The 20,775-nt window shown below is 47.7% G+C and overlaps 1 protein-coding gene across 1 annotated transcript in view; it reads right to left on the minus strand.

Annotated features, from left to right (window-relative positions):
* The window catches only part of LOC117229074 (spondin-1), a 298,471-nt gene that overhangs the window by 260,476 nt on the left and 17,220 nt on the right, over positions 1–20,775 (minus strand). Inside the window, exon 2 of the mRNA XM_033485213.2 lies at positions 16,589–16,823. Coding sequence (XP_033341104.1) covers positions 16,589–16,823 — 235 coding nt within the window. The remainder of the gene's footprint in view (positions 1–16,588; positions 16,824–20,775) is intronic.

Below are 20,775 nucleotides of genomic sequence, written 5' to 3' on the forward strand. Positions count from 1 at the left end.
TTGTAAGGCGTGAGAAAAAAGAATAGAACCGAAGAAGGCTCGAGCTAAAAATTCTTACAGCGAGCAGCAAGCGGAGAGGTCGTTTCTTGCGATTTTTCATCTCGCTGTCAAAGGTATTGGAAGAAAGATAGCCTCCGTCTTCAGGAAACTTCGAGCAACAGACACGTTCGCGAAGGAATCGAAGAACACAGAGAGAAGTCGACAATCAAGCCGGATGAACGTCGGTCAATGAGGCAGCGAAAAAATAGCGAGGCTACGCCCGCACCCCGTCCCAGGGGGTGTTTTCAACCCCCGTCGACGATCGGACGAGCTTTCACGCCAGCTTCCGTAAAGTGTTTACGGCGCACAGAGGGAGTGACGGCTTTTGATCGTGGAACAGGGGAAAAGTGCACACACTTGTACACGTACGAGCTAGTTACACGGCGAGAAGGCGAGAGGGGGAAGAGGGAAAGAGAGACGGCGGAAGCGACGAAACTTTCAAAGCATGTTAACGACCTCGTCGAAGCTCGCTTTCGCGCCTTTCAAGGTCTATAAGAAGTTTTTAATCAAGAATTATTTTCCGATGCCGTGCGGGGTAATTAAGATTCTGCGTTTGACTTGGAATCACCGGCGAAACGGGAATCATTTCGAAAGAAAATAATGGGGCGCATTAGCGGTACGTTTCCCTTCGGCAAAGCTTCGATAAGCTTCTTAACCCCTTCTTCTGTAACAACGAGTCAGACAAATCTAAATTCTAAATTCTAGATTTTAGGTTTTAGATTCTGGATTCTAGATTCTAGATTCTAGATTCTGGATTCTGAATTCTGGATTCTGGATTCTGGATTCTGGATTCTGGATTCTGGATTCTGGATTCTGGATTCTGGATTCTGGATGCTGGATTCTGGATTCTGGATTCTGGATTCTAGATTCTAGATTCTACATTCTACATTCTACATTCTAGATTCTAGATTCTAGATTCCAGATTCTAGATTCTTAGATTTTAAATTATAAATTCCAGATTCTAAATTCCACATTCTAAATTCCACATTCTAAATTCCAGATTCTAAATTCCACATTCTAAATTCCACATTCTAAATTCCACATTCTAAATTCCACATTCTAAATTCCACATTCTAAATTCCACATTCTAAATTCCACATTCTAAATTCCAGATTCCAAATTCTAAATTCGAAAATTCCAAATTCTAAATTATCAGTTTTAAATTCTGAGTTCTGAGTTCTAAATTCTAAATTCTAAACTCTAAATGCGTGTGATGCTCTAATATCCAGCAGGAGACATCATAAAACAGTAGTCGTATGGACAAGATACGGGAGAAGAAGAGGCTTGCGCGTCGTCCGTCGTTTTACGACTCGTTTACGAGCCGAGGTTACGAAGGAAACAATCAACGCAGCATTGACGCCCGGTATAGTTGTTTGCCGTGTTTGGATCGATTATACCCGAAGACGAGAGTGCTCAGGTTCGCGTATAAATTCTGAAATGTTCCGGTCGTGCGCTTCGTCCTGGTGCCGCGGGAACACTTCCAGCAAATGGAGCAGGTCCACCTTTATTCTTGTTAGCGAGATACCGGCGAAGATCCTGGACGGCTATTTTGTGTCGTCGGGCGACTTGTCCTTCGCTCGTTTGTCCTCATGACCCGAGCGTGACCCTTTCGGGTTACTGGTTATTTCTTGAGAACCGTGTCACGAGTATCTCTCTCCTTTTTCGTGAAGCCGTTTTAATGATTCATTTCGGTGGAGGACAGCGAGGTGTCTCCGCAGAACGAATCTCGGTCTCCACTTCAATATTTTTAATGCCGGCGTCTGTGAAACGCTTGTTACTTTATTGCGATCCGCGGAACGTGTTCGCACCTACCTCTTCTTTTCTTTCCTTTCAGGGCAGGTATACGACGAAGGGCCCGAGCACGCCCTTCGCTGGATAATATTATTTATTTCACGACCCTTCCTGAACTTGGAACTGCGCTCGCAACCCTCATCTTGAGAGTTCTTCTTTTCCTTGAAGAAGACCCCGAGGTGTTCGCGTGTCTAAGGTGAATGTACCGATTATGGAACGCTTTTCGGGAGACATGAGATTATCATAGATTTTATTGTAGCTTAAAAGTGTTCAATAGATCGATATTTCTATTTTTTCTTGATGTTTTCTGTTTTCTTAAGTATTTATTCCATATGAATAAAAAATGTTGTACCTGTCATGATTATGGAACATCATTCTCATGTCTTCGTATTCCATAAATCGGGACAATGAAGGAATTGAAGAAATTGAGATTATGGAACGTTACGTCCTCGCTCAGAAACGTACTCGAATAATCGTTTCTCTTACAGCCGATTGTTGCATAACGGTATCACTGTGAGTGAATTTACAAATAACAATGTTCAAAAAAATGTTTAGAATTTTTGCATCCACATTCGCATGCTCCATCTATTTTTTATCCTATTATTTGTGCTACCGTTTCAAGAAGGGGTTACAATTGCGCGGTGTTTCATAATAGGTACTTTTACCTCGTGACATGAAATCGGACTTTCCACGATCGAACACGATCATTCCGAAATCGAAATGATTTACGCCAACCGATCTGCGCACGATTACGTTCGAATATAAACTACATAGGCACGATTTGTCGCTCGATAAACAGCTTTCCAATTTACAGAGATTGCCGGGCGAGCCGCCGAAGCAAATTGCAATAATTGGCAACGTCACGCGACCATTGAAACGTAATTTTTATTCCTCTCTCGCAAATTACTTTCTGTTGCGGTGGTAGAGGCGCGCGCGCGCGAACTCCCGGCCGGCTTTGGTGGCCGCCGGAGGGAAAAAAAGGTTTTTAAACGGGGCGCCCGGCCTCCGCGATACGAGCGAATCAAACGCCAATAGCGATCCGACCGGACGACAGATAACCCGGCTAATCGACGGCACGGAATTCTATCTGCGTCGCGTTAAATCGTCGTTCGCGGCGTGACTTTCGTTACGAGCGATCGCCGTGTTCAATCTTCCGGAGAGCAAACAAATCGCGAATGTTTTCATTTCCCCGTTCGGTCGGCCATCGAAAGAAAGCTCTTTCGCGGAACGCAATAAGAGAACGAGAAACGGAGAGAGAGGGAAGAAGAGAGAAAGACAGAGAACAAGAGAGAGAGAGAGAGAGAGAGAGAGAGGAATGACGGATACTACAAACGAAAGGGGAGCGAATGATCGGCCGGAGGAAGATATTTGAATAATTTCACAGGAAATTAGCGCTTGACACCGGTTGCTCGGGGACCTTTGAACTTCGAGCGGAAGGCGCGCGCGGAAATTCGCAAACTGATTCAGATTTTCCGCGGCCGATGTGGAACAGAGCGAGAAGAAGGGGAAAATACGCCGACGAGGAATCTACGAAATTACGAATTCCCTGAAACACCGACAGGAAAACTCGGCAAGCTCCTTCCAGTCTCTTCGCTGTCTCCTCGGGGACGTGTTGATTCGAGCTCGCCCCCTTTCCAACTTAATTACGTATTTCTGTTAGCGTCGCCTCCTTATCGCGTCTAATTATACTATCCAGACCCCGGGCTTTCCGAACAGCCCGAAGACAACCGTCCGAGAAAAGAGATACCGTCGAAGGTACACGCATCGCCTGCATTCTTTATATCCCTCCCTCCCGCCAGCGAAGTAGAAACAGGTCGAAACTGGGCAAATCTGCTTCGGAAAATCGCTAAAAATAGAACCGTAGGACAGTGTCTTCTAATACGAGCAACGAGATCATGATTTAACCCTTTGCACTCCGCTGTCCCCTCTCGTGGGACATTAAAGTTTATTAGCGATTACGGGGAATTGAGTTATTTCAGCGCAACTTTTTGAGACATGCATGTTTCCCTGAAGTTTTCTCTTGAAATGGCACAAGAAATCAAATCAAAATATAGTAAAATTACTAAGATATATACAAGAAATGTCAAGAAGGATAAGAAATATACAAGAAATGTCATTTGACGAGAACGTGAGAGGCGTGCTCACGACGGTCCGAGCACTTCAAAGGCGCCACTTGAAAAGAGCGATAAGGCAAGTTCGTAGAAGAAAGATCGGTATGCGAACATAGAACGCACTGTATAGTGAGATTTATAAAAATAAAATCTGGAGGAAAAGATTTTCAAAGCTGAACTCAGTCTGGTTTGAAGCGTCGGGCGGTATAGATAGATCTAACGAGTGAGAAAATCGGAAAAGTGATTCTTCTCTTGGTAAATAAATTGTTTGGTAAAAGTTTTTTTTGGTAAATATTATCTTGTGAGTTAGTAATAACAATTAGAAATTTTCAACCTATGTATTTATTCACATCTTTTATTAGAACAATGGCAAAACGTTCAAACACGAATGAGTCTCATGACACAAGTAGTAGCGAAGATGAGCTCCAGATAGACGTTTATACAGATATGTTAGAAAGACTAACTGTAGAAGGTTTTCTTCTACAGTTAGTCTATCGTTTTGATAGCAGTGATAGTGATATCGTCCAAGCAACAAGGCGGCGAGAGAAAGAGTTCGCATAGATAGCGATTACAACAACAAAACAAAATTATAAAACAAGCAATAGCAAAATTATAAAAAATAAAATATTGATTTTTTTGCAAATTTCTCGATTTCAGCCAATTCATATAAGTCCAATATCATTATAATATGTTAGTTAATTCCAAAACCATACTAAACAATACGAGGGTCTGTAAATGCTCGTTTCTGCTGAAAAGTGGCGCTGAGTAGCTGGTAGCCAACGTCCAGAATAGTTCGGAGTGCTAAGGGTTAAAAAAGAAAATGGCTCGTATATTAGGCGCCGTTACCTCGGTAAGCATCCCCGACCATTGTCGGAGGGGTCTGTTATCGGGAAAGGTTAGGCGATCCGCTATCGTGCATCTTCGATTCTGAGGTTATTGCGTCGGGTCCGCGAGCCGGGTGAAACGCGCTTGGTAGCCGGTTTTATCGGATCCCGGTCTGATCAACGTTCGCGGACAATTAAACCGGGGGCGAGAAGGGGCCGCAGGACACGCGCGCGAGAGCGGAAACGAAATTCAGGACGGGACCCCGGCGGAGTTAGCCGCAAACAGAGACGACGGAAAAAAATGCGACACGGACGAGAGGGCGCGGCGAAGTAAATAAATTGGACGGAAGAGGAAAGCGAGCCGCCGCGCCGCGCCGGCCGAATGAAAGAGGGTAAACAAGACGGGGAGAGAAAGGATGGAACGGGTCGGGCACGACAATGCGTAGAGTCGAAGCGGTGAGCTTGAGGGCTTGCGTTTATTAAATCAACAAAAGCCTCGGCGCTAGAAAGGGGGCGGATGGTTTTCAGACGCGAGCGGTACATCTGCTACAGAAAAAGCTTTCCGTCGTATTCTTCCCCCTCGGCCAGCCCCCGGTCGCTCTCTGTGTATTTGTGTCTGTCTGTCCCTCTTTCGTCGAGCCTCCTTTGCGGCTTATCTCGGCCGAGCTTCCTGCTCGCGATAATCACAGAGAACGCTCCGCGAGCTCGACGCTACGGTTTTGTTTCCGCGCAGCGCGACGGAGGTGTCGCTGCCGCGGAACGCAGCGCTAATTTTAGAACAAACGAGGATCGGTGGGAAAATTAGGCCCCGCGATCCGATCCGCCGTTTCCGCGGAATCTGGAATTACAAGGGAAGCCGGTGGAAACGCGAGAAAGCCGTGGATCTACGCGCGATGATTTGTTTGCGACGCTGCAGGGCGTTGCCGTGAGTAGAATCAGTCGTCCTGGTCAGACGAGATAAATTTTTCAGAGATCGCGGCTGTGTTTGCTTGCAGATTTTTAGGGCACGACATAGAACAAGTGCGTCAATCACTGTGCTCTTAAAATAATTTTGCTTGTATTTCAGAAGTTAAATTAAGAAAACATTGTTAAATTACAGACATCGAAATTTGTTCGATAAAATTGGATCTGTGTAATTTTCAGAACCGAATCAGAAACTTAATTTCTTAAATATTTTCAATTCCTAATAATGCTTTCATGCGTTCTTTGACTCGGTCTTGTTGAAAAGCTTAACGAACAAAGATGCAATAAATACAAAAAAACGATGCTTTCCGAAGCAAAAATTAATTCGATGATCGAAACAAATTTACCTGTTGTTTCGAAAACTTCCGACGTGGGTTTAGCGAACACGGTAATTGACACACTTGCCCCGAGTGCTTCAGAATGAGATGAAAACTTTTTTCGTCGATTTCTCGTCGGCAATAAAGGCGGTGCAATTATTGCTAAAAAGCGAGACCTAATAAAACCGTGGAAAACCGTTCACGATGCAGCCAATAATCTATCGAAAGGTTCGATCGACCGTGTCGCGCGTACACAGAAGCAAACCAGTCGCTGAAAGAAACGGTGGAAACGGAAAATCAAGAGGATACATGATAAACACTTAACCGGTGGTCGACAACAGCGCCCCCGGACCGTTGAATACCTATTTCTCGATCCCGCTGTTTATTCTCTAAATAGAAGCGAACAATTTCTTTTTTTCTCGTCGGGGCGCACCGCAGCGATGCAGCTAGAAAAATAACGGGGTTCCAGTTCGGAATCGTTTCCGGCGACCTGGCCATTCCACGCCGCCGCGAAATTGTTCGCGGGTCTCATCAGTATATTGTCCCGGATGCATTCGCTGGCCGTCAAACCGAATCGATAACGGAAACCGTGGTGCCACGCGAGCGTGTAAACAAGTTTCCGTTTCCATTTGCGCGACATGCATTCTTAGGAAGAGACGGAACGGATGCGCGATGGAAAACAACGTTTGGTGATCGCGAAGATCTAGGGCAGATGCTGATTTATGTAATTCTCGGCTCGAGATAAAATTATAGGATTCAAACACTGTTGCACAGCTATCGTGCTGCTTCAGAAAAATTTGTAGAACTTAGGAAAAATTGTGGAATCTGCAGAAAAATATTGTGGAGTCTAGAAAAAGATTCCAGGGCCTAGGAAAAAATTCAAAAGTCTAGGAAAAAATTCTAGAGCCTAGAAAATAAATGTAGAGCCTAGAAAAATATTTTAGAGCCTAGAAAAGAGATTACAGAGCCTAAGAAAAATTCTAGAGCCTAGAAAGAAATTGTAGAACCTAAAAAGTAAATGTAGTGATAGGAAAAAAATTTAGAGTCTAGAAAAGAAATTATAGAGCCTAAGAAAAATTCTAGAGCCTAGAAAGAAATTGTAGAACCTAAAAAATAAATGTAGTGATAGGAAAAAAATTTAGAGCCCAGAAAAGAAATTATAGAGCTTAGGAAAAAGTTCTAGAGCCTAGGAAGAAATTGTAGAGCCTAGAAAATAAATATAGATGCCTAGAAAAAAATTCTAGAGTCTAGAAAAAAATTCTAGAGCCTAGAAAAGAAATTTTAGAACCTAGAAAAAAATTCTAGAGCCTAGAGAAGAAATTCTAGAGCCTAGAAACGAAATTATAGAACCTAGAAAAAAAAATTGTAGAACCTTGAAAACAAATGTAGAGCTTTGTAAAAAACTCTAGAGCCTAGAAAAGAAATTGTGGAGCCCGTAAAATAATTGCAGAGCCTGGGGCAAAAATTTGCGCCTCCGAGGAAAAAGTTGTACGACCGAAGAAGATTGCTCGATCTAAAAGTAGAACGACGACAGTATTGAATTCGAATGAAGTGCGGGCGTGGATTCGTAGAATTCTGTCACCGCGACGCGAACAATTTCCGAGGGTCGAGTAAACACAACGAGCATGCCGCCTCGTTATTATTTCCGTGACGGGCGGAGGAACGGGAAATGGTACATCGCGATCGGAAAAACGGCCATGACGCAAATGACGTGGATCGAGAGATGCTCTGGAAAGATGAATCGCGCGGCGATCGCAAGAAAAGTGGGGCTTAATGCGTCCGACATTCGCGGAGACTCGTAATGACGGATGGAAGAAACCAGATGGGGCCCTTATTGTCGGGCTAAAAATATTGAAGCGTTTTGCTCGGCCGTTCGTCGTCCCGGCTGCGCGGCATTCTGCGATAATTTAAAATCCTTTCAGAGGGAAACGATTGTACCGAGACGGAAAAACGGAAGACAGAAAAATCAGAAAAATAAACGCTCCATAAAAATCGGCGACGAAACAATTCGCGCCGGAGAAAACTGCCGTGCTCGAACCCGTCGCGTTCCGGCAGCTAGAATTCTGGTTGCGAGTCCACGTTTTACAAACCGTTAAAATAGCGCGAACAATTCCTTGAAACTCAGCGTTGTCGCGAAATTGCGATCAGAGATAGCATCTCGGCGGAAAGAAAATTCGTCGAGAAACTAATACGAGCATTAAAGCGGGTCTCGAGAAAATTCGCCGAAGGTTCTGCTCGATTTTAATCTAGCCGGATCCCCGGCAAAGAAAGCGCATAATCCTCGAAATCCCTTCTCCCTAGATCACCGTCCAACGTATAAATTTCGCCGAACGTCCCGTAGCCGGTAACCCGTTCCCGTGCTTCCAAGTAAATTCTCCCCTGGACCCCCGGGGACGCAAAAACTGTGCCGTTTCACCGGCGAAATCGATGTCCGTCTGATTGCTCAATTAAAGGAATCATCCTTGTTAGCCGCGAGTCGAGGACGGGGGAAGAACAAGCTGCTCGCAATTACGAAACAGCGAGATGCCGCGCGAAGATGTACCGCTTTGAGAGCAGCCGCCGCCGACGACGACGACGACGCATCAAGTGAAACAGAAAGAGAAAGAGAGAGAGAGAGAGAGACCGGGAGAGACGAGAACGCTCATATTCCGGCTGCTATTCATATTACCTGGAATTTCAATTCCAAGGACTTTCAACGTCTCGGTTTAATTAACCAGCGGAGCTAATAAACGCGCGCGCGAGCCTCGTGCCTCGGCTGAAAAACCGTCGGGGGAACCTTTTTATCCGCGGTGCGTCGCACGCACGGCGAACAAGCCGTAATAAGGATACAAGAGGACCGAAAGGAATGAAGAACGAAGAATACGCGACGAGAGGGCCCCTCTTCATCTCCGGCCGCAGCTTCAGGCCTTTGGAAATTCCGCGGCGCGTGAGCAACACTCGCGGAATCGCTCCTCTCTTTCGCGTTGCTCGCGAACGGGACTCCTGAAGAATAACATCTTCTGGGACAAGGAGACCAAGAGCCTCTTCACGTCCACGGATTCAATGCGATTCGTTCCAAGATTCGAACGAGAGAGAAGCCGCGAATGGTTTCATTTAATTGGAAGTCGAGGTTATCCCCGAAACAGGGCAACCCGCCAGCACTGATGAGTTTCTAGGTCTCTAGGCGCACCCTAAAGAGCGCACCTTCGGCTCGAACGATGCCGAATTTCCGACGCTCGATCGCATCCGCGTCGTCGAGTGCAACGCTTCCGGACTCGCGGTCTATTCTAATAGACACAGACAAAAACGATCTGCCGATAATTTAGAGGAGTTCGCGGGTATCGCCGCGCTTCGTATGCAGCCGCATGTTCCTAGACAATGTGTAAGTATGTACAGCGCCCGTTGGCCCCATAAATCCGAGGAACGGCACGGGGTAAGACGACTGTCGCCGCAGTTGAGCAAACAGGAAGAGGTCTGGAATCTCGTCGACTAAATATTGCCCATCGTTCTTTAATCTGCCCACGCCACTTGTCGCCCGTTTAGAGCTTCCGGTTCTCGTCGCGGGGCTCTCGCCGTCAGCGGAGCGGGACAGCCATCGGCAAGACAACCGAAAAATAACACGGGGCGACCCGGCGCGAGTCTTCTAATCTTGGCGGGCGTCGCGTCGCCTCGCCTCGCCTCTTTGATAGGGTAAAATGAGAAAATCGTCTGGCGGAGCATATTTCCTATCGGGCCGGGAGGCAGATGCACGATTATGCGGCAGAAATTCTAGGCGGCGGGCCGAGGCGAGGCGAGGCGAGGCTAGGCGAATGCGACGGGGCGGCGAAACGCGGCGCAAAGTGCATCATTTTTTCCCGATTCTTCTCTCTCTCTGTTGCTTTTCATCGTCGATTCGAGCGCAGCTGGTATATACGGGAAAGGAGAGAGAAATGGGAGCAAAACGAGAGGAGCCCCGACTCTCTCGGTTCGAGCTAAAAATACCTCTCCTCTTTACCTACGCCCCCTTCGCTCTCGGGCACACCCCAAGAGTCTCTCTCCGTCTCTCCTTCGCCGTCTCCCGCCTCGAACCGTCTCTCTTCTTCCCTCTCTCTCTCTCTCTCTCTCTCTTCGTTTCTCTCTCCATCCCGGTTTCTAGCTCGCTCGACTCGTTCCCGCGCAGCAGTCTCCGTCCTTCCGCTTCTCGCAGCTCGAAACCGTCGCTCCGCGGCTATAAATAAAAAAAATAACGAGAACACCGTGCGCGCTGCGGGTGTCTCGAGAGAAGAATAATTAGAAACGGCCCTTGGAGCGTCCGTAGAAGAGAAAACTCTCCGGCGCAAAGCGTTCTTCTTCCTCGGCGACGTCGCCGCGGCACGCAGCGTCGTCCGTCCGGCTCCTCTGCTCTCCGTCTTCCTTACCTCCCGCTTTCAACCTGCTTCGCGCGAGAGTCTCTCTTTTCTCTCTCTCTCTCCTTCTCTCTCTTCTCTCTCCCTCCTCTCTCCCTCTCCTATCTTCCCCGTAGTCTGGCCCCTCTCGCGCGCGCGGCGGACAAACACATTTCGTCGACCTCGACGACCGGGCGCGCGCCCGGTCGCTCGCTCGCGCTCGGCTGAATATGCGATGAACCCTTTCTCGACGCTTCGGGAAATAAGCGGGACCGCACCGTTCCCTCGGGAAAACGCCGAGCGACATTAGCGAGCCCGTGCTCGATTTTCCGAGATTTTACCGGCGCTTCTCTCCGACAAGGAATCGTAAATCTTAGACCTCGCGACCGAATGCAAGGATGTACTTTCGCCGGGAATCGATCGTGTGTTAGGCCACGAACCTTCGAGCTGCCCTAAATGCAACGGGGAAACTGTATCATTCGACCTCCGTGCGCGAAGCTCTTCGATCTGATTGAGCGTTCGCGAGGACATTTGCGAAATCGAAATTCTTTCGGTGCTATTTTGCTCGTATTTTAAGACTGTGAAGACTGCTGGCAACAGAAATAAATGTGTATATTTGTTACGTTCATTTTTTGAAGCTTTGCGGAGCAGGAATCAAAGATATTTTCCTCGGAGAACTATAAATAGTAATAATAAGTAGTAATAATAGCTAATAAAAATAGTAATAATCTAGTTCTATTTAATAGTAATAATAAATAATAAAAGTAGTAATAATCTATTTCTATTTAATAGTAATAATAAATAACAAAAGTAGTAATGATCTATTTCTATTTAATAGTAATGATAAATAATAAAAATGGTAATAATCTATTTCTCTTTAACAGTAATAAATAAATAATAAAATCAGTAATAATCTATTTCTATTTAACAATAGCTTATTGATGTCAACCGGAAAGACCCTTTGCTACATTGTGCACAAAAAATACGAGCAAATTGAGCGATACAGTATAATATGATATACGATTCGCCACGACAATTTTGCTGCAATAAATAAGAGCGAAACGTTCGAACCAATCAAAGGAATTATTGAACAAATTAAAAGCGCCGCGGAACGGTTCGAGCCGAGAAACAATCGTTTTAGGCGATTAAATTAGTCCGTATAGAGAGCGCGGCGAGCGTGTATCGAAGTCTAAAACAACGGGAACATCGAACAATAGATCCCGATCTTTTGTGCCACGCATAATCGAATTACATAACAGCAACTTTTGAAATCAGCCGCAAAGCCCCGACACGTTTTCGACAAAGCGACGACGTTCGGCCCCAAAACGGGTCGAAATAACAAAATCGTTCCATTAATACTGCAACGCGACCGGTAATTCCGGCACCGGCCGGAATTCCGGAAAACGGGAACCGAGCGAGATCTCGACGATGCAAAATCTGACCCCTCGCGTCGCGATATCGCGATATCGCGGCGTGAAACCGACGGAACATTTGCACACGGAAAAGAGTAGAAACAGCGCGAAAGAAGAACATAGAAATGAGCGTGCAGCGTACGTGACCGTCGATACTTCCGGCCGGCGCCCGATGGCATTAGAGGCACGCGCTAACGCTCTTACGCTCGCTGGAAGCGCGCGGACTCGAGCGGAGAGAGGCCGTCGGCGAGGTCGAGTGCACGGCCAACGAGAAAAACGCGAAGGAAATAAAAAAGGATAAAAATCGTCGGAAGGGCGACGAGAGGGAACGCGCGCGGCCCCGCTCGGACGGAACAGGCTGGAGGGGGTTGTTCGTGGCGTTGGGGGGGGGGGTGGAGGGCGAGTCGATAAAACGAACAGAAGGGCTCCGGCGAGAAAAAAGGGGGCGAGGAAGAATCGAATTAAGTCTGGCGAACTTGCCCGGATTGCAGAAGGAAAACAACGCGCGTCGGTGCCGATTTTACGGTTCCTCCGAGGGTACGGCGTTGGTCGGGGGTGAAGCCGGGGGTTTCGAGGAGCGGATACGGAGGTCGGGAGATGGAACCGACGTTCTGGACGCGAATTCCATTCCATTAGTTGGCCGTTAGCGAACGTACGTGCTCGTCCGGCTGTACACGCAGGATGTATCCCAGGAAGCCTTCCTTCCTTCTTCATCCCCCTCCTCCTCGGGATACCCTGCGGAATGCAGGCCATCCCGGCGAAAAAGAGAACGTCGCTAGAAAAACTACCCCCGTCGATTGCAACGCCGAGTCGCGCGACGAATCGCCGTAAAGGATTTTCGATTACGTTTCCCTGCTGCTGCTCCCTCCCCCCCTCGCACACCTTGCTAAACTGCTTCGATGTTTATCGCCTGCTACACTCCGGCTCCGCCAACCACCCGCGACTGCGACCCATTTCCGACTTCTTCCACCGGAGAGTTTTCTCTTAATTGTGCCAGGGTCCAAGGTGGCGGAAATGCGCCCTCATGGAAACGCTCGATGAGGGGTCGAGTGGCGATACAGGAGTGCCGGGGGTGTTCTGGAAATGGAGCACGCCATGGCAAGCGGGGAATATACATATACTCGACGGGCTGGAATTGAAAATTCAAGCTTCGGCGTCGACCTGCCGGCGCTCGATTGTCGAACGTGAATTAAGAAATCGACGCGATCGTTCGATGGTCCGCGCGATCAAGGGGGTTGTCGCGATTCCGAGGCACCCTGCGCGGCGTGTTCCGCCCGGTAAGCGCACCCTCGTCCATCAGACGGCTTTTAGGAACAGACGTTATCTAGCCGCCGCGTTCTACGTCTGGAAATTGTGCTGGTAAACTGTTCGTTACGCCGCGGGAATCCTGGGAAGGCGTGACCGCGAGAGTTCGGTGGTTAAGGACGTTCGTCGCCGGACACGTCTCTCGAAGGTGCACGGACGACGTTGAATCCGGACGAATAATGATTAAAAGCTTTCTGGCGTCCTTGGATCCGTCAATAATTTTAACTTCGAGAGGACGTTATGGACCTCGACGCTCCTCCTCGAATTGCTGGGTCAGCAGCGCCCTTCAGAACGTCGTTCTACTCGTCGAGATCTAGCGCGATTGACCCTTCTTTTTACGGGACGACAACTTTTTAATGACGACAGCGAGAAAATAGACACATTTGCAGTAAGATTCGAAAGAACCATAAACTGTTCACCTAACTGCTGACTCGATGATTCTGTATTAACACTAGATTTACGGAGCACAAAAGACAGCTGTTTTACATTAGCTTATAAAAATAACAATGAGACATTTATCCTGATTTTTAACAAGTGCTATTGTAACATTTGCCGTAATGTATCTTTACGATATGAATAATCATAAATTAAAAAATTAATGACCCGCCATTTCGACGGGTTCCGTAAATCTAGTGTTAAGTCTGCATTAATATCAGTTCTTTCCTTTATTGTAAATAATATACATATAAATAAAATAAAAACATTTTAAAATAATTTATATATGTATATTACAGATTAATAATAAATATATAAATAACCCATATAAATAAATAAATAAATAAATAACTAAAGTCGACATTTTTTAACTACAACAGATTTTTACGTCGGAGGTTCGGCTACACTTTCACCGATGTTTCAACGATCTCCTAAATTCCCGCTGCGTTTCCCGAGACGGTTACCCTCGGCGTGAGTCGCGGAATCCTCGCGGAATCGATCGGATTCCTGCAACACGCTTCATTTGCCGTGCTCGCGGCGGGAAACGACGCTCGGAGAATCCGCAGGATTAAAGCTTCTTACTCCGCGTGGAATCCGCGGGCGGCGGCCGCGAGACGACGGGGACACGGTTAACGATTCACGAATTCAGCCGGAGGGTGCCGGGACGACCCGGCGTAAAACAAAATGCCGTCGACGCTGGAAATGCCGGGCGTCCGCATTCCCCGCATTTCCCTCTTTTCCGTGTTCTTCGGCGCGACCCCTAGCCGTGCGCCACCTCTCTCTCTCTCTCTCTCTCTCTCTCTCTCTCTCTCTCTCTCAGGGCCCTTGATTTTGCTCCGGGAATGCGGGAACGGGCACGGTCTTTAAACCGAAATTCAATTTCGGCGGACGCGTGCCTTTCTAATTCGAATTTGACGGCTTCGCCGCGGTGGCGCGGGCCGAGGGAACACCAACGCTCGACCAACGCACACAGGCCGCGGCAATGTTCCGGCCGCTGTCGGGCCGGATTTATTCGACTCTCGATTCCCAGACATCGGGAGGCAACGATCCTGGCCACAGGCACGAATCGAGAACGCGAAACTGCCGAGAGTTACGAGGCGCCGGAGAAATTTATAGACCGTCAGGGACCCGCGACACCTGTTCCCTTCTGCCTCCCCACTCCTCTCCGCAACTATTACCTGTCTAAAATATTTCTCTCGTTTATGGAGCTCCGCTCCTGCGGGAAAATTGTCGCTGCTTCTCCACGAGGATTTCTTGCCGATCGCGATTTTCGACGTGGAATCATTCGGCACACCGTCGCGAGAATTTTTCATCCTCCCTCCGCGCGGCGAGATTCTCTAGATTGCGACCCTTCCATCGATACTCGCCGATGAAATTCGGCGGAATACGCGATTTTTCGGTGCTCACCGCGAACAGAGCACCCGCTCGAATCATCTTTACCGATCGCGGCAGAAATTGAAATGCCGTGTTGGTGAAATACCGGGCATTTTTACCCAGTTCGAGCCGTTTTTTAACGGGTATACTCGTGATAAGGGAAAAACTGCTCTGTTTAAATTGCAATTTTAACGAGAACTGAGATACATTCGTAAATGTTAAGACGATTTGAATGTTTGAAGACCGGGATGAAACGAAACGAACAAATAGAATAATAAAAATAATTGCTACTAAAAAAGTTGTATGTATTTTCTGAGTCAGTACGTACAAATTGTACGTGCGCACTTTTCAAAGAGGTCGTAACAGCTAACTGGTTAATAGAGACCGAGGAAATCTACGGTGAATTCGAAGCCGATGGCACTAAAGCCCAAGTGCCGGTATCGACAGGCCGCCGGACAAAAGGAATAAAAACTGCGGTACCGGTTAACTTCGCTGATTTTCACGACGCGTTACTTTCGTTTCAACTTTTCTCCTCGCGGCGCGCGGCGTTGCGGTGAAACATTTCTCGCGGCAGTAATTTTTACTGCGGCCGTTTAGCGCCGGAACGATGTACAATGTGCGGCGATAAAAGGTCGAACGAGACCCGACAGTCGGCCAGAATGTGCCGCGGACCGTCGATGATATGTTCGCGAAAATTCTGTCGAAGGAACCGAAGAATTCCGGCCGCGAGACCTCTCCCCCGAGGTACATTCAATCGCGGAGAATCCACGGTCGAAGAATGCGCGGCTCGGAGAAGGAGAGTCTTATTCCTTCCAGCGGGTATATATCGGTCTGGTTGGCACCCCGGAAGAGACCTCAATCATCGCAGACGCGAGTCGCAACGACACACCGTGCTCTCCCGTCGACGTCCGATAATTTCCAACTTCTCCAATTATCGTTTCTCGCGCGGACTGGGAAAGGAGGTCGAAGAGAACAAACCGAGGAAATGGCGTGTTCCGGCGAGCTGACGTTGCTCGGTGCACGCCCGCGGCGCGACGCTTCAGAAATAAGCGGCGTTGATCGCAGCGCGATCAGGTTCGCGGAATTTCCCTGAGAATTCGCCGCCTTCGATTTTTCCCGGGCTTCCGGCGAATTGACATTCGCGAATTTTCATTCGCCTCGTAATTAGTTCTCCGACCTCGTCTCGTTTTCGCTTATTCTCCTACGTCGCCTAATTATGATTCAGCCCAATAAACACGAACCGAAAGAAGGTCCTGTTTCCTGATCGCAGAGATCGGATTCCGATATTTCTCAGTCCTGGTTTTCACGCAGGTTTCCCTCATTTCCGTGTCTTCTCATTCTGAGAAAAATTCTGAGAAAATTCTGAGAACATTCTGAGAAAAATTCTGAGAATATTCTGAGAATAATTCTGAGAACATTCTGAGAAAAATTCTGAGAAAATTCTGAGAAAATTGAGAAAATTCTGAGAAAATTCTGAATCAAAATTCTCGAAAATGACAGACCCGCACTCTGATCCTAGTTTCTAGTTCCTAGGCCTCGCTTTTCCCCTAGATCCTTCCTTCCGCTAGTTTCCACATGAATTTAGAGATTATCGTTAGAACGACGGCCACGCCTTGTTCCGCAAAGACTTAAAATTGAATGGTCAGCGGCAGCAATAAATGTTCAAAGACTCACCGATCAGCTTGCCGAACTGAGCTGGCGGCTTCCATTCCGGGTAGTGCCGTGGAAATCGCGCCCTCGACCAGTAAGTCCTTAAAGTGACTTTATACAGCGCCAGCTTATCCTGTTTGTCCTCTTTTTCCAATCTGTCCTGGCCGAACGATCCACATTGGGCGACCACGAACACCAGCCGCGTCCCTAGCAGCGTCAACAGCAGCGTCGAACACTGCAGCCACGTACCGCGGAACATCTGCAAGTTAGGCGACGATACATTTGTAAATAGTACCGAGGAGATTACGAATTAATAGTTTGTGCACGTGTTATCTTGATAATAACAAGTGAAATGCATCTAATAAAATAGGCATGTTTGTAATGATGTGTCAGTGTGTTAGGGCACGTTGCGACCCTCGCACTTAACATTAGATTTACGGAACCCGTCAAATTAATCCTGTCAAACTCGTCAAACACGCTAATTTTTTAATTTACGATTATTTCGTCAAACACGCTAATTCTTTAATTTACGATTATTTCGTCAAACACGCTAATTCTTTAATTTACGATTATTCCGTCGAACACGCTAATTTTTTAATTTGCGATTATTCCGTCAAACGCACTAATTTTTTAATTTACGATTATTCCGTCAAACACGCTAATTTTTTAATTTACGATTATTTCGTCAAACACGCTAATTCTTTAATTTACGATTATTCCGTCGAACACGCTAATTTTTTAATTTACGATTATTCCGTCAAACACGCTAATTTTTTAATTTACGATTATTCCGTCGAACACACAAATTTCTTAATTTACGATTCTTCGTATCGTAAAGATAGATTTATGAGTTACTTGTTCAATTTATATCTTACTTACGGAAAATGTTCCAATAACGCTTGTTAAAAATCTGAATAAATGTCTTACTACTACTTTTACAAACTAATATAAAACAGCTGTTCTTTGTGCTCCGTAAATCTACTGTTAAAATAAAGAAGTTGAAGTTGAAGTTGAAATAATTCGCCAGAAATGATTTCGCTGACACGCGCTCACCTTTCCTGCGAACACTTTCGCCGCCGTAGAAATCGATTCGCTTCGAAATAGCAGTCGAAGCTACGCTCTGCTTTCCGGCGCAGGATGTATCAGCCACGGAACACAATTATCTCCTGAGTGTCCACAAAAATGATGTCAAATCGATACGAGAGTTATGTCGAGCCGAGGCAGAACATGGACACGAGTCGCGGACACCGATCAAGTTCAATTTTTCTTCGAGCGGCTAGATGGCCGATTTGTTCGCGGACGTATGAAATGTTCGGCGAGTTGACCCTCGTTTCGCTACCCGAAATCCGTCAGCGATCGATCGTCCCCCGAAACACGAGGTGCGCGAGAAAAATCCGCGGATCGATGACGGTACGACGAACGGCGGCGGTGGCGGTGGCGGCGGTGGCGGTGGCGGCGGCGTGTCTTTCGGAACGCCATCGCTCATTTCCCTCGACAGGGGTACAAGGAACAAACCGTGTTCCGCTTGGAAAGTCAATCCATTAGCCATCCTTTCTCCACCCGCCGCGCCGCCCAGTGAGCATGGACAGGCACGCAACAACGTTTTTAGAATACGAAGTCACGGCGCGGGGCGGCATGGCACGGCACGGCGCGCTGATCGATCAGCCTTGTGCACCCGAGTGTACGGGCTTGCACGTGCGCATCTCCGATGGGCCGCATAAATTTCACGGCGTTTTTAAAGCCCGGTAATCTTTCAATCAGAGGCTCGCGATCAATCGGCCCCGACTGAATACGAATCGAAATTACCATCGCGACGGCACGGCGGCGCCGATCGAACTCGCCCGCGACCGCCGCCCCTGTTATCCTTTCGGGTCCAGTCGATTAAAGCAATAACTCGAATTCGGCGGACTTTTCGGGACAAGAACGATTAACGCGGTAATGTTTGCCGAGCGGAAACGAACGTGGAATCGGCCGTTAACGACGTCTCGGAAACGCGTCGTTCGCCGATAAAAAGAGTTTTTCCTCCGGATTGACGGCGACACGATGTACAGAATCGCGCGCACGGCTGCGACGATCGTATCTGGCGGCACGCTGCACCACGCCGGTCTGTTTGCATATGCAGATCCGCGAGTGTACTCAAAATTCAAATCGCATTCGAATCGCTTCCGATCGGCCGACGCGGCCGCCACTCGTCGAAATTTCACGCCGGCCTCGGCTCCGCGCGATTTTCCGCGCCGCGCAATCTTGTTACACTTTGACCGTGAACTCGCTCGCTTTTGCATCGATTACGTCCGACTTGGTCGCTCGTGTCCCGATTGCTCTGTGCCAGGCGGGGGGGTCAGCACTGGACCGATTAAGCCAATCAAAGCTGCGAAGCTTCGCTTGGATCTCCGTTAAACGCCCGTCACGCGGTTTTGGTTCTTAGAATTTGCTGCATTCGGCTCGACCATGTTTCGCGACGGATTGTACTTGGTGCGCGAGTGATTGTCGCAAGATACACTCGGAGTCCGAAATTCTTTCCAAGAAAAATACTCGAGCCGTTCCGAGCCAGCATTATCGCGTTCCCGCACGCTTCAGATAAAACCCTATTCCGGCCGCGTCGCTGCTTTCTCAGCCTTTGTACGCCGGAAAACGCCGTTCCCGTGCCGTTAGTTTATATAAACTTCATGCAAACGCGTAAGTGTTCGCTTCTTGGGGCTGTATCCGGTCGTAGAACTTGACATTATCTTTCATCAGAAACCAATCTACCACGCTGCTACATCTACCAGTGAGAATAACCATCCGCCTGCTAAATAGCAGGCTCCGAAGTCGTCATCTTAACCCTTGAGTTTCACCCTTTAACCATTTACTTCGTAAGTTGAACAGCTGACAATTTAACCATCTGCTATTACAGTTCCTATGGGAGACATACACAGGGTATCCCAAAATTATGATACTTCCGGGAAATGAGGGGTTCCTGAAGTCATTCGATGTAACTTTTTCCATTAGACAAATTTTCTCCGTGGCTTCATTTACGAGTTATTAACGAAAAACAGTGACCAATGAGAGGCGAGTGTCAGCTAGCGCAAGGGGGCCGAGCCAACGAGCGGTGGAGACCTGATTGGTTCGGCGAGCGCTGGCGAGCTCGCCTCTTATTGGTCAGTGTTTTTCGTTAATAACTCGTAAACGAAGCCGCGGATTGCATTTTCGCTGAGGTGAAAGTTACTTCAAATAATCTCAGGAACCTCTCATTCCCCGGAAATACCATGATTTTGGGACATCCTGAATATCACACAAGATTGCTTAGACTCAGCGTCACCTAAAAATTTCAGATTTTAATTTGAACATTCTGGAACATCGTTTTCTTTATTAGAACTCGATATCTCTCTCGCTTCGAAATATATTGAATTAATCGTTAATTTCATGCTTCCCATGACAATACCTTTTTGCATGAAAAATATGGGACACAGCCAACTCCGAGGACTTGTTGCCGCCGTCGCCGAACTGTATACAGAATGATAGAAAATAATTGCAGCGCGCAACTGCACCTTATGCTCCTCCGATCCAATGTCAAAGGACCCGGAAAAGGCCTAGCGGTTCTTTGAAAAAGCGGCGCGCAAAGCCGCCCGGCACGAGTAACGCGGAAACAAACGGCGCAACTAGCTTTTGTAAGAGGATTCGAGCGTCGGGCGACGGTGTTTTTCGGGGGGTGCAGGGGCGAGGCGGCTAGTACCGCGAGAGGAATTCGGACCCGGGGAAAAAACGGCGCCTAGCTGGCAGCATCATTTACAGGGAACGCGGTGCTTCATCGCTCGCGGAACGATCGCCGGGCTTTGCTCTCTCTCTCTCTCTCTCTCTCTCTCTCTCTCTCTCTCTCTCCCTCTCTCTCTGGTCGGTAAACGAAGTAATTTTGCTGTTTCATCGGGCAAAAACATCGGCGCGCGCTCGCGAAATTCTTCCGGGTATTCGAATATTCGAGATTTATAACGCCGGAACGAAGTTGCGAGAGCCCCCGGTTGTGTGCTCAGCGTTACGATTTCGAGCCAACCGGCCGGAAAATACGCGCAAAAATGGCACGGCGCGGTGCACGCGGTGCTTCGAAACCGATGTTGCAGCGCTTACAGCTCGCGCAGTTGTGATTTCAGTTTGTTAACTCGATGCTGCGTCGTTTTTCTAACCGTTATTCCCGCCCTTCGCCTCTCCCTCACTGTCACGGACGCGTTTGTACCATT

This window comes from Megalopta genalis, chromosome 15, assembly GCF_051020955.1.
Source record: "Megalopta genalis isolate 19385.01 chromosome 15, iyMegGena1_principal, whole genome shotgun sequence".
NCBI classification, from domain to species: Eukaryota; Metazoa; Arthropoda; class Insecta; order Hymenoptera; family Halictidae; genus Megalopta; species Megalopta genalis.